Here is a 13,840-nt window from a genome sequence, read left to right on the forward strand (position 1 = left end):
TATATATATAACAAAGACGTTACACACATTTGGCACTATCCAATATAGGGATACATACAGTATATATTTCAAATCGTGCCAAATGTGTGTGCAACATCTTTTTAAAGTAACACTAAACTTTGAAGTTAAATCTTAAAAATGCATTCAATTCCCCCAAATTATTAACAAAAATGTATCTTATTTGTGTATCACTCGGCTGTAGATTCTCAAATCATTTCTGAATTCATGCTGACACTGTCCTTCCTTCTGGAGGGTGGCTCCTTGCAGAGCCTTAGTTAGCTCCTTTTGCGCAAGAACAGAAAATTGTGCCCCCCAACAGACGTGTTATGTCACCCTATGCCACGCACGCACGGCGCCATGTGACGTCATGCGCCCCGCCTCCAGGATGGCGGCACCAAATAGCATAAAAATGTGTTTCGTTTGACGAAACCAATGAAAACATTTTTAGTTTCTGTTCATTTAGTCTTTGCACATGTCTAATAGTGTGTGTGTGTGTGTGGGGGGGCGGTTCTGGGGGCTTCGCCTGGGGCGAGGGCCTCACTCGCCCCATGGTAGCTACAGCCCTGGCTCCTTGTGTTCCCCTGTGTTTGTGTTGTAAAGTAGCCATCGCTCCAAGCTCACTCCTATGATGGACTACAATCTCAATACGAATTGGTAAACTAATCATAAGATTGTAGCCTATCATGGGAGTGAGCTTGGAGCGGTGGCTACTTTACAACACACACGGGGACCATGGGGAACAAAAGTAACCATCCTCCAGAAGGAAGAACAGTATCCGCACAAATCCAGAGATGATTTGAGGATCTACTGCTGAGTGATGCAGAAATAAATTAAATTTTTGCTAATAGGATGCTTGAATGCATTTTTAAGGTTTAATTTCTGAGTTTAGTGTCACTTTATGAAGGCAAGTCTGTATTTCAGTGTTCTCTTGGAGTGATCTTTGGTTTCTTTTGACTACCCAAGCCCTATGTCATACACCCAGTTGTGTTAATAGTTTGCACTGATGAAGACCTATAGTTCTGTAACAACTATTTGGTAGTCAAATGTATGGCTTTTATTTATGATAGGGTATATATGTGCTCAGGAACAGATTGATGAGTTAGGAACCTGTAGACCATCAAGTACCATAAATCCTTCCCACTGACCAATCATGCTCTGATCCACATAAAACTAGAAATACTATTTATTAGAGTAACATTTTTACTAGAAATGCTATGTTTCCAGGAGCCAGTGTTAATATAGATGCTCTTTTACCAGAGGTGCTTAGTTATTACAGGTGTCATGTTACAGAAGCTAGAGGTACAGTTACAGGAAGTGAATATTTTTTACCAGTTAGGCTACATTAAAGTAGTATTAAACTCAAATCTTCTCAGTATTAATCCATATGAAACAAATATACATTGCCCAGCAAATTATTTATATATGTGCCCAAACATTTACAGTCATCATGTTTCTGTACCGCTCCAACTCTCTCAGCTCCACTTCCCTGAACTTCCTGTCCAGTACAAGCCCAAGGGGCAACAAAGTCACCAGCAACTGTCCATCTACTAACTTGGAGGAGAGAGGGAGCAGGGGGGTGCCTTGCCTTGCTCTGCCTATGTGTTTGTGGAGACACACACAGCTTACAACGCACACAAGGGTGGCTCCATAGGACACTGAAAGGAAAAGGAGCCACCATTATACAGGGTATCAGTGCCAGCGCTCAGGGGACCAGCTGCTTCTTCAGGAAACGAAAACTTTTACACATAAAGCAGCAGCTTTTGAAATAGCTTAAAACCTTTTGACTTCAATATAACTTTGAGAGTTCTGTATTGCATATGCAATGTTAAGTACTAGAATTGCTGTAATAAAACAGTTACAATGCTAGTTATTGATAATGTTACATGACTGGAGTTGTGATATTACTAGATGCTGAGTTAACAGAGATGAAGTGTTACTAGACATGCCAAGAGTGTAATGTTGTCAGTGATTTAATTTTAATGAAGATCATTGTTTTCAGAAGGCCTTTTTAGCAGAGCAATCAAGCTACCAGAGATGTAATTTATACTGTCATTAAATGTAATGTTCTCCAAAACTGGCACTGCTGCTATAACAAGGCCTATTGTGAATTTCCATAATGGTAGTCTTCTGTTTTGGGGAAAATGTATACATATGCACTTTTAGAAGGTTCCTTGCTCCTGGAAACATCCCCAATCCCGTCACCCCATGCCTACTGTCAGTGGAATATATAAAATATGCCCCACTGCCTGGACATTTGGTGCAATTTAGAAGTGCACGAATAAACTTGCAGCATTCCTTAGCTTTTAGCAGATAAGCACTTGCCTTTATATTGTGTTATCTTTCCATTGTAGCGTATCAATGTATCTTGCTGCACTCCTTACCGGATAAAATGAAAACCTGTCTGATCCAGGTGGGTGCTTGCAATGACCAAGGAGGGCACCGTGCAATATCATGAAGTCCAAGAACGTCACCAGCACTCCAGTATAAACGTGAATAAAGATACATTTAATGACACGTTTGTCATAAATGCAAGCACTTTCGGGGCCTTCATCAGGTTCAGAATTGTAATCCATTGTAATCCTATTCCAAAATTGTTTTTTTTTTTTTTTACCACATTCAGGCCTGGTAACAATGGTCATTAAGACAAATAGAGAGTGTGCATTTCTCCAGCTGGGACACTGATGGCAATAAAATCCTGTCAAAGGTTTAAACGCTAGATATTACTCTACAATGGAAAAATGTTGGCTTTATATACACTTTAATTGTTGTATGGGTTTGGTGCTGATCATCTCAGAAGAGTATAGATGCTGGTGTATTCACAAACTCTAGAAGTGGGTGTGATAGTTTACCTCTAGGGCATATTATCTATAAATGCATTGACCAATGCATTGGCAGAAGTGGGGCCCCAGAACGTATATGTGACGTGCTATTAAACGGATATTTAAATGTTTATGGGTCAAACTGGAATTCCCGGCGGTACATAAAGTAATTATTTGTTTGGTTTCATTACTTGGTAACCTGTAAATACCTTCTGTTTTCTAGGCAACAATGATGTGATTACAGTATTATTATGATTTTCTTAAACATTGTAAAAAAAGTTAGTTTTGCTAAACCATGAAGTACATAATAATGGAGAATACTTATCTTTACTACAGGCGCACGCCTTAGAAGCAGACATGGAGAAAGAATTCCTAGAGATTGCATGCATGTGCAAGACTGTGATCTGTTGCAGAGTGACGCCTCTTCAGAAAGCGCAAGTGGTGGAACTAGTGAAAAAGTATAAAAAAGCAGTTACTCTGGCCATTGGGGATGGCGCCAATGATATCAGTATGATCAAGAGTAAGCAATTTAATACAGAGGTTGCTAATTTAATGTTGTTTCAACTAAATATTAAAAGTACTCTAAAATAGAATACGATCTCTTTTTTCAATATGAACCCAGATCAAACAAATATATATTACCCAGCAAAGTGTTTCTTTAAACTTTTGCCAAAGTACTTAGTCATCATGTTTCCAAACAGCTGGCTCCAACTCATAGCTCTGCTTCCCTGAACTTCCTGTCCAGTACAAGATCATACGGGAGAGCGCAGTCTCCAGCTGCCATCCATCTGCTTGCTTGGAGAAGGAATGAAGGAGCATTGGGGGAGAAGAGAGGAGGGAAGTGGCTTGCCTTGCTGTGCGTGTATGTTTGTGGAGACACACAGCTTACTAGCACACACAAAGGTAGAGCCACTTTTAAACAGAATATCAGGGCCAGTCCTCAGCAGACCAGCTGATTCTGCAGGAAACTAACATTTTTAAACATGAAGGAGCAGGATCCATTGTAAGTTATCTAATCAGCATTTGAAATAGCCTAAAAACCTTTTGACTTTATTATCACTTTAAATAAAAATGTAGCTATTTTTCTGTAAACAGATTCTCTGATTATGAATGTATGTGAAATCTGGTATTGCAGCTCATCCATTCAAATATAATAACACTTTTCTAGTACTATTTGTTTCAATAGATACAGTTATCCGGTATTCAACTAACCAGAACTCTCATCTAACCAGAAAAAGAAATCCCCTGTGTACTCACTGTTTTGCTGATCTGTGGCATGTATTATCCTGGAAATGATCGTGTGTCTATTTGTCTTTGCTTTTGATTACTGCATTGCAATATTAATATGAAGTCAATGCAGAGTTATTGTTATGATACGGTATACCCTGTTTCCCCGATAATAAGACCTACCCCAAAAATAAGACCTAGTACTATTTTTGGGAATTGCTAAAATATAAGACCTACCCCGAAAATAAGACCTAGTTGTGACCATTCATTTTTTTTTTTACAGCAGCAGAGCCGCCGGACAATAGGAAACTATTGGGCGGAGCTAGCTGTCACTGCTAGCTCTGCACAATCGTTTTCTATTAACTTTTTTCTACTTTTTTCACTCTTTTTCTGTTCTGCTCGGTGCTGATATAACTGATATAACTTATCAAACAGTGCTCAGTGCAATCCAAATATAATAATGTACTTAAAGTGTATTTCCACTTTTGCAGCCAAGTCGGGATAACACCTACTTTATATGTGTCACATGTTCCCATTCACCTAACACATAGCATTAAAGAAACATATATACAGTATAAACTACAGCTTATCTTTTTAGATGCTCTTTCTAAAAGCTCCAGGACTGAAAAATCCTGCTTAATTCTCACTCTGTGGGACTGTGTACTGTGCTGGCAGATTTGATCATCAATTGTAAACTAAGTGAGCAGGAGTGCTTTTCCTGCCCTAAAAACTGTCAAAAACAAAGCCCCATTTATTTCTATGGCCATGTTCACATCTGAGCGATTTGTCAATTGTAGCAAAACGCCCGTCGGTGGAAAAAAAGTACATGAGCTTCTTTTTGGTAGATTAAGCGCTTCTTGGCCCCATAGACTTAAATCGCTCAGAATCGCTCATTTACTGTATTTTTGCATGTTTTTGTGCATGTTTTACGCATGTTTGTCTTTACCTTGCGTGTTTTACATCAGCGTGTCACAATCGTGCAGCGAAAACGCGCATAGAAATTAGTGAAAATGATGTCGCCCAGGTGTGTATGCAGCCTTAAAGATCTCAAGGCATTGTATGTTAATGCACACAATTCTGTCCTTCAGTCTATCCCCTTATCTGCTCACTGGCATCTTTTCTAACCACTATAAGCTGCCTGTAGAGTCAAAAAGACAGCTAGAAAGATAAGATGTTTCTTTTTATTATTTTTATGCATGCTGTGTGAATGGAAACACATAATAAATATATAGTGGGGGGTTTCTCAAATTTGGCCACAAAAGTGAAAATACACCGCTCAGACACGCCCCCTCGCGCGCGCCGCTGGGCACGCGTGAGCGGGAAATGGGCGAAATTTTAAAACAGGCAGCAATGCCTGTTAACATACAAGCCATGGCTTGTATGGGGTAACGATCGGTGCGCCCCCCCCTCCGTTGTTTTCCACCCCTGACCTACAAATTTAGTATCACCATCTTTTTATTCTACCGGGCCTGCGCTTTCAGAAAATATATGGTTTGGGGGGTCTTTTACAAACGCTAGCAACGCAGCAGTTGAAAATCAAACCAATAGGAAAAAATTGCAGAAAATTCAAAAATGGCTTGGCCAGCTGATTTGAAAAATGTTCCGGAGGGCTTGGCAGCGAAAGGGTTAACGTGTTGCCTACGGCCAATTTTGGGTATGGTCGTTTTCTGCGATGTTGCGGGTGCGCGTCATTTTAAAGCTTGACATGTTTGGTGTCTATTTAACCGACGTGACCCCGACTTTTTTTTATTTACCAAAAAACTGGTTAATAATAAATGTTTTCAACAATGTAAAAAAAAACTTTTAAAAAAAAAACAATTTCAGTAATTTTTCCTAATTATAGTAAAAAATAAAACCGGTAGTGGTGATTAAATACCACCCAAAGAAAGCTCTATGTGTCCCCAAAAAATGGTATAAAATTCATTTCAGTATAGCGTTGCATGACGGAATAAACGTCAGTCAAAGTACCGCAGCTCGTAATACTGAAAAATGGCCTGGCCAGGAAGTGGGTCTAAACACCTGGTCTTGAAGTGGTTAAGTAATAAATCCATTTAGAAAGTGATAAAAAAACAACACCGTTCAGTAAAGTGCAAAATGTTCATTCAGTTAAATTAATGAAGACGGCTGATAAAACATGCAGAGCCACACACGATGTTGTTATCACCTACTGGTGGTGAAGGCACACACACTCTGTAGAAATCTGCAGTGAGTGGTGTCCTTTTTCCCTATGCAAACCTATACTGTCATATCTTCAGTGCTGGGTGGAGCACTGTAAGTGGTTTTATGCTTTTGTGCCTAAAGGTATTCTCAATAGTTGGTGTTACCCTATGATCTGTTTCTGCCTGATTTTATTATACATGGAATGATATGCTACAGAGCCTGTGACCAGAGCTATTTCAAGGAAGAGTTGATTTAAGCATTTTTGTCCATCACTGGACACGTCAGCCTGGGGAGTTTGCTTCATCTGATGGTGGATAAAAGTGTAATTTTACTTTTAAATTACCTGATGTTGCTTTTTGCTTGTTTGAAGATTGAAATCATGGGCGTTTTTTTTTCCCCCTGAGATTTCTTCAGAGCACTTTTGGATGAATTAATGAATTGAACATTTTGCTCTTTATCACGTGTTTGCACTGGAATGTTTTTTTTATTAGCACTATTTAAGCCAATTATTGTCTTTGGATTGCACTGAGCACTTTCATAAGTTCTATGCAAATAATATAATTTTGTGATTTACAGTTTTTGTGATATACAGCTGCTAGTAGGATTAGTTTATTTGTTTGTTTTTTATCTCTCAGTGCTTATTGTGATTTTAATTTATTATTTTACATGTTAATTGCAGGTGCTCATATAGGAGTTGGCATCAGTGGACAAGAGGGCATGCAAGCTGTTCTGGCCAGTGATTACTCATTTGCTCAGTTTAGATACTTGCAAAGACTTCTTCTAGTTCATGGCCGCTGGTCCTACTTCCGAATGTGCAAATTCCTCTGCTATTTCTTCTATAAAAACTTTGCCTTCACACTAGTTCATTTCTGGTTTGGATTCTTTTGTGGCTTCTCAGCCCAGGTGAGTGGTAATGTTTCACCTTCATTCACATGAAAACAGTACATGGGCTAATCTTATTGAAAACCCATCTTTACCAGTTTTAAATCTGAACTGTTGTTCATCAGGAATAATTGTGCAGATAAAGCACAGTAAGACCTAATGTTGACAGACTTCAAAAGGCAGCATGCTTTTGACATCAGTTTGAGAAGTTTCAGAAATTATTTAGAAACCAATGCAAGCGCGGTTGACCTGTCTTTTTAGAATTCTCATAGACTTGCATAAGGAGAAAAGCAGTTGTGAAGGAAACAAAAGTCTTTCAACACTGGCCCCTAAACCTGATTATGGAGGCGACAATTGTTGTCCTCGGTTTCTAAAATGTTTATTGCCTGGTCAGCACTTTCTAGGCGAGGTAGGCCACACCACCCTCCATATTGCTTTCAACAGACGTTACCTTTAAATGATACATGTTATTTTATTAACTAAGAATCTATTGTAGCGCATATATATACTTTTCTTGATCATATGACACAGGTAGTTAATTCTAGAACCAAAGGTTTATGCCATTACCTTCAGGTCATTGGAAACTGGAAAATTAACGCTGTAAGGATGTCTCTGTATAACCCCTCCCACTCCCAGCCTGCCTCAGTTTTTTGCTATTGTCCTTAATTGATGGACACCTCTCTGCTCTGAGAGAAGCACATAATTGTCTACCCTTTCTCTCGAGTATTCTAGCAATTTTTTCCAAGCTGTTCGCAGCCACTGTGGCACCTATCAGCAGCCATCAGGATTGATCCAGGCCCCACCAGAAGAAAGGTCAATCTGCATTGGGTAAATAACCTTGACACAGGGAGCTAGAGGTGCCCATTGTGGTAAGCTGCTTATCCCTGCAAGGGCTAATTTTGTGCCTTTTTAAAGCCCCATGGACGCACGGCTCCTACGTACCCTCTCTCTGAGGTACTATCAATCAAACTGTTGGGAGGAGAGCAGCGAAGGAAGCAAGTTTGTGACTGGTTGGGAACTGTGTGTGTCTATGAATCTGTAAGTGAAAGGGGTAGCCCCAGCAATGCCCTGCCTGTGTGCGCATGCTCCAACAGTGGATTCAGCATGGCTCTCATGAGTAAGGACCACTTAGGAAGGTCAGGGAGACTACAGATCTCAGGCCCATCAAACGCAAATGGGCATTTTTTCCCCAGAATTCCCTTATAATCTCCTTTATTATGGTGGAAATTGCACCCAGCATAAAACATTGCATGGTCTTTTGGAATCAGGAGGTTTTGGTAACATGGCCCTGTAAACCCTGTCAGGTATTCTGCTGTGACGGGTTAAGAGATTAAAGATGCCAGTCACAATTAAATCAGCATTGCATGTTGCCTCTGGGATCCCCCTGAGTTTAACATTATTACACCTATTTTGGTCCTCTAAATCATCCTCATATGGCAGTCTTTATAGGCTTGTGCAGCCTGTAGATTGGTAGTTTCATATGGTATTGATTCTCTAAGGCTTGCATTTTGTTTTCCCAAGTGGCGTTCCATGGTCAAGCTGTAATACGTTTTGCTTCCTCTTCCCAAGTCTGATTTGAGGGCTGCTACAATATATGAGGTGATACCTCGTCCTGCACTAAGGAGTTTGCTCATAATCATTTGGACCATTTGCAGATTCATTATTTATGATTCCAGCCTTGCAGACTGTAGTGCAGTCACTGCCACAGAGCTCCTTCTCTGCACATCTTTATGCCACCATAAATGGACCATGTCCCGTATCCTGACATTTTTAGTGAGCGTGATAGGTGCGGAAGCTGTCCCATTGTGGCATATATCAGTGGCACTAATGTCACTTTGATTCCTGCAAAAATAAAGTAGAAATAATAGTTTATACATTCCCCTAAATGTCTTTTTAAATTTAGTTTAGTGTAAAATATATTTTATGTTTTATCCAATGCTAAAACAAGAGGAAAAAACACAGACTTGGCTTCAGAACAAGAATTAACTTTGTCTCTCTCTAAGGTTGATCTTCCATTTAAGCAATGTGCTGTCTGTTTTGTTTTTTTTAACTTGAGTGTAGACATCATTTGTTATTGATAGCATCTCATACATTAAAACTGATCCGCCCCCCCCCCCAAGTCTGAAATTAATTATCCAATTAAGAAAAAGGCATTTCTAAGTTTTAAGAAAGCTATCTCCTTGGGTGGTTTATTTTTATGAAATTAAGTTGGCATGCTGTATCAGTAGAGGTAGCCTTACATACAGAGAACTAGCTGGAGCAACCACTTTGGTCCATACACAAATAGAATACTTGGCAGTCGCTGATTAAATTTATTGGTTTGAGAAGAGACCAAAATAGGAAAAATAGCACATCCATTGAATGATGTATTACTAATAGTTGCATCATTGTTCATTACCTAAACTTTGAGAATAGTAAGTCATAAAATGAGATTGTCTGAATGTAAACCACTTGTATAGCAGAAAGAATTACATAGACTGTGTGACTTCATTGTCATATCTAAATCAGGCTCATGCTCTTTACCTTTACTATGAATTCTAACAGAGAGGACTCTTTCCAAATGACTGATGTCAATACCTAAAAAGAAAAGATTACAAAAATGTATTGCTTAGTACACTATTAAATCTACCTGTTTGACTCTTTCTTGTAGTTTGTGTGTAGACATTTCGTCTGTTATTTACTTGACCCTTTGATTTTACTGATCTATTGTCGCTTATCAGGGTTTTGACATCACTTTTACAATTACCTGGATTTTTGTGAACTAGCCAGATTGCTGTCACTTAGAAAAAAATATCTCTCTTGATTTTATCGTTTTCATATGAAACATCTGGTCGTTTCTTTATGTTTAAAGCACAGGATACAATGTGGAAACACTGATTTCAAGGTTTAGAAATTATGTTTAGGCATAGACTTTGAAAAACAGATTGGAGTAGTTTGTTTGATCATTAGCTGCTATGGAACAACTAGTGTTAACATGAAGATCTTAAAGTGTATCTAAGGTTAAAACTTTTTTGTTTTTATTAGGCCAACACGGCGGGCGCAGCGGTACGTGAGCAGCGTGTGACGTGTGCTTCAGGCCGCGTGTAGAGCCCCGAACAGGGAAATCAATTGATAGCCGACGAATCGACGATCGAAAACGTTGGTAACGTTTTCAATCGTCGATTTTAATCGACTAAATCGATTAACTGTTGCAGCTCTAGGCCTTTGTTGCTGTCTGTGCCTCCACTGGGGAGATTCACCTTCTCAATTTTGTCCTGGTGACTGACCTTTCTCAATAGCACAGCAAGGAATAGAAAATTTAGGAACCTTTTGGTTGTCCCCAGAACAGTAGACAGTGGAGACCTGTGCCAGTGACATCTGTGTAAGAAGGGATTTCCTCCCACTTCATGATGTAAAGGGAATTCTCCCAAATGCAATAGAGAGAAAAACAAGTTATCAGGGGTCTTAACTTTTCCCTACTCTATTCTAAACTAACAGAAAAAAGTTGTAGATATATTTTAAGCTTGTAAACTTTGTAGCTATATATCGCCTTATGTGATTAGCATTGCAAAATTTTAAAATAAGTTACTGTCAATGATAACATAGCCCTAGTGAGGGTAACGTTTTACTGTGAAGTTAGAGGGAAACTTGAAAATGGCTGAAGTACTACTAAAAGCTAGGCGTTTTTTTATATGAATGCATTTTTTTCTATGCTCCCCTGTCCCCAAACACTTATGTTTTGTCACTGCCTCTCGGTTTAGGACGTTCTGTACTGTTCCCCCAACATCTGGTTTATGGAGGAGGGTACTAAGGACATTGTAGTGATAGGCCCCTGTTGCCATTAATCAAACTGTTGGGAGGAGAGCAGTGGCATAATTTACTTGGTGCGGTGCCTCCTGTGTACTTTTAAGCTTTCAGTTTTTAGTCTAACAGTTAGGGAAGAGTATCCTGAAAGCCTTGAACTTCCATGAGTTCTACCTGTTGCTGCAAACAAAATGTGAAGCATCCATACATTTTAAAATCAATGCAGTTATTATTAAAAATGATAAAGAAGTTATAATTTAAAAAACAACAATTCCATTTAAAGTGGAGCCAGGGTTTTCTGTGTAAGTGGGAGTTTTTTTCTTTTGATAGAAGATTCTGTTTTTTCCCAAACAGCATCAAACAGCATTGTTGTTAGCCCTACAATCTTCCCGGTCAACATATAAAATTTAAAGGTAGCGCAGTTATTTGAGGGTACCCTAATGGGGCAAATGGCCATCCTGTTGTGTGTACGCAGAAAAAAAAACTGTGTTGTACTAAAGAGCTTTCTGACATTAAGCAAAAGAACTAGTGACCTGAACCTCCAAAACAGGGACCCCCATTTCTCTAACATCGTCCTTTCAACTGTGATTATCAGATTTAATCTCTGTCGCTACTTATGTAACTCACAATTAAGGCTCATCAGTGCTGGCATATGTTTGCTTTTGTGACCGATTTTATAAGAATGAATAGATGAGCTATTCTGAAAAATTATAGCCATCCATATATACCATATTTTAGATAATGTCGTATGCTCTTCCTGCGAGTATGGTGTATATCCAGACCATCAAAGTTAGATGAACATTTGGCAAGTCTACATATACATTGTGTGCACTTAATTCAGAATGATTCATTCACTTTTCTACCTGTGTGTTTTTTTTTTACAGACAGTCTATGACCAGTGGTTTATTACACTGTTCAATATTGTATATACATCACTTCCTGTCCTAGCCATGGGGCTGTTTGATCAGGTAGGATATTATGACTTAAAGATATTTACTGTTACCTTTTTTAGCCTTGCCCTTCTATCATCATTTTTGTTACCAGGGCCAGATCCTTCCTGACTTTATGCCTAAACTCTGCTGATTGCCTCCACTTGCACCACCAGTGATGGTTCCCTTGCTGGCTACTGAGAAAGTTGGTTTGGACAGTGGAGAAGCAGTTTGCAGGTCATCTTATGTCTGCTCTATGCAGGATATTCACTTTAAATAGATAATAAAAGGGCTTTGATTAAATTTTTTTTTTAGTTGTTTGCTCTATGCAGGATATTCACTTTAAAGAGATAATAAAAGGGCTTTGATTACATTTTTTTTTTAGTTGTTTTAATTAAAACAGTAAAACATCTGCTTTAATTCTGTGTTTTTACTATATGTACACAAACTTTGTTTTACAAATATGTTTTACAAATACATACATTTAATATGTGTCAGAGAATTTCCAGTGCACTATGGGTTAGCTAAATTGTGTACAAACGTCACGACAGAGACTTAAACGTCAGTGCAAATCCATTTATTGATGTCAGTCATCACTCAGAGTGTCATCAAGTGCTTTCGGGGTCACGCAGGGTCCCCTTCATCAGGCTCAGTCATTCTGAGCCTGATGAAGGGGACCCTGCGTGGCCCCGAAAGTGCTTGAAAAAACGTTAGTATTAATAGAAATAAATCCTCCAAGGTCAACTATATACTGTATTTTTCGCTCCATAAGACGCACTCCCCCCCAAAAGGGGGGGGGGGAAATACAGTGCTCCATAAGGCCCACCGGACCTCCCTGCATCCTATGGCGCTGACCATGGCGCTGTAATAACAGCGCCACCTGTCTCAGCGGTCACTAACTGCAGCTTCTGTCACAGCAGCTGTGACAGAAGCTCCGGTCTGTTCAGTGCTCCATAAGGCCCACCGGACCTCCCTGCATCCTATGGTCCGGTGCGCCTTATGGAGCGCAAAATACGGTACATTGCAAGAATTTTAGCAAATGTCACTGCAGATTCCCACCACGTTTGATAATGTAGATATTGAGCAATACAGCTGCCAACATTTTCCACAATAAGTGCCATGTGGGAGGGTGAAGATTACAAAATAATCAATTCCAAAGCTGCATTGACTGTGGCAAAACTGCTACCTTTTAAATGTGTGGACTAGAAAATGTGTTTTTTTTAAACTTTCAATGACAACAGCCTTCTAAATTATAAATAACAGGAATCAATATAGAATTGCTTCATTAGTTTTACTGCTCTGGGACCGTTAGTTCACATCTGTGCATAGTTCTGTAGGAGAGGAAATGAGGCGGTTACAGGTGCAGGAAGGGAGCTAAGGATTTTGCCGTTTGCAGATGAGAAATGGGAATTTTATTTGGCAGTTACGAAGCATCATGAATGACAGCAGATTGTAATGTAAAGGCAGTTTTATTAGCAGCAAATTACAAAATAACTTGTATTGCACTTGTGAATCGTGTATCAATTTAAAAAAGAAACAAAGTTAAACTTTAAAAAAATTCTGATGAAATGCCTTGTGTAGAATGTGTTTACCTTATTAATATGGTTAAACATGAATCTCTTTGTAGGATGTGAATGAACAGAATTGTGTGGACTACACTAAACTCTATGAGCCTGGCCAACTGAATCTACTATTCAACAAGCGGAGATTTTTTATTTGTGTGTTACATGGAATTTACACCTCTTTTGCCCTGTTCTTTATACCGTTTGGTGCATTTTTTAATACAGCTGCAGAGGATGGAAAGCACATAGCGGACTATCAGTCTTTTGCTGTCACTGTTGCTACAAGTCTAGTAATAGTTGTCAGCGTCCAGGTAAGGTCCTTTGACTTTTAGTTCACAGATCGCAGATCAAATTACTTCTGTCACTTAAACGCCATTTATAGCTTTTCTTCACTATCCCACTGGGTCTCTCATGCAGATCTTCAGCCAAAGCATGAGGATCTGCACTTAGTTTAAATGACCTTACTTTCGCAGTCTGC

At 39.2% G+C, this 13,840-nt stretch overlaps 1 protein-coding gene across 1 annotated transcript in view; it reads left to right on the top strand.

Moving 5' to 3' along the window:
* The window catches only part of LOC108796986 (probable phospholipid-transporting ATPase IM), a 209,310-nt gene that overhangs the window by 185,143 nt on the left and 10,327 nt on the right, over positions 1 to 13,840 (top strand). The window contains exons 21-24 of the mRNA XM_018568555.1: positions 3,156 to 3,339; positions 6,886 to 7,109; positions 11,756 to 11,839; positions 13,428 to 13,673. Coding sequence (XP_018424057.1) covers positions 3,156 to 3,339; positions 6,886 to 7,109; positions 11,756 to 11,839; positions 13,428 to 13,673 — 738 coding nt within the window. The remainder of the gene's footprint in view (positions 1 to 3,155; positions 3,340 to 6,885; positions 7,110 to 11,755; positions 11,840 to 13,427; positions 13,674 to 13,840) is intronic.

The sequence above is a fragment of the Nanorana parkeri genome, unplaced genomic scaffold (assembly GCF_000935625.1).
Source record: "Nanorana parkeri isolate BGI_ZX_2015 unplaced genomic scaffold, ASM93562v1 scaffold1207, whole genome shotgun sequence".
Classification (NCBI taxonomy): Eukaryota; Metazoa; Chordata; class Amphibia; order Anura; family Dicroglossidae; genus Nanorana; species Nanorana parkeri.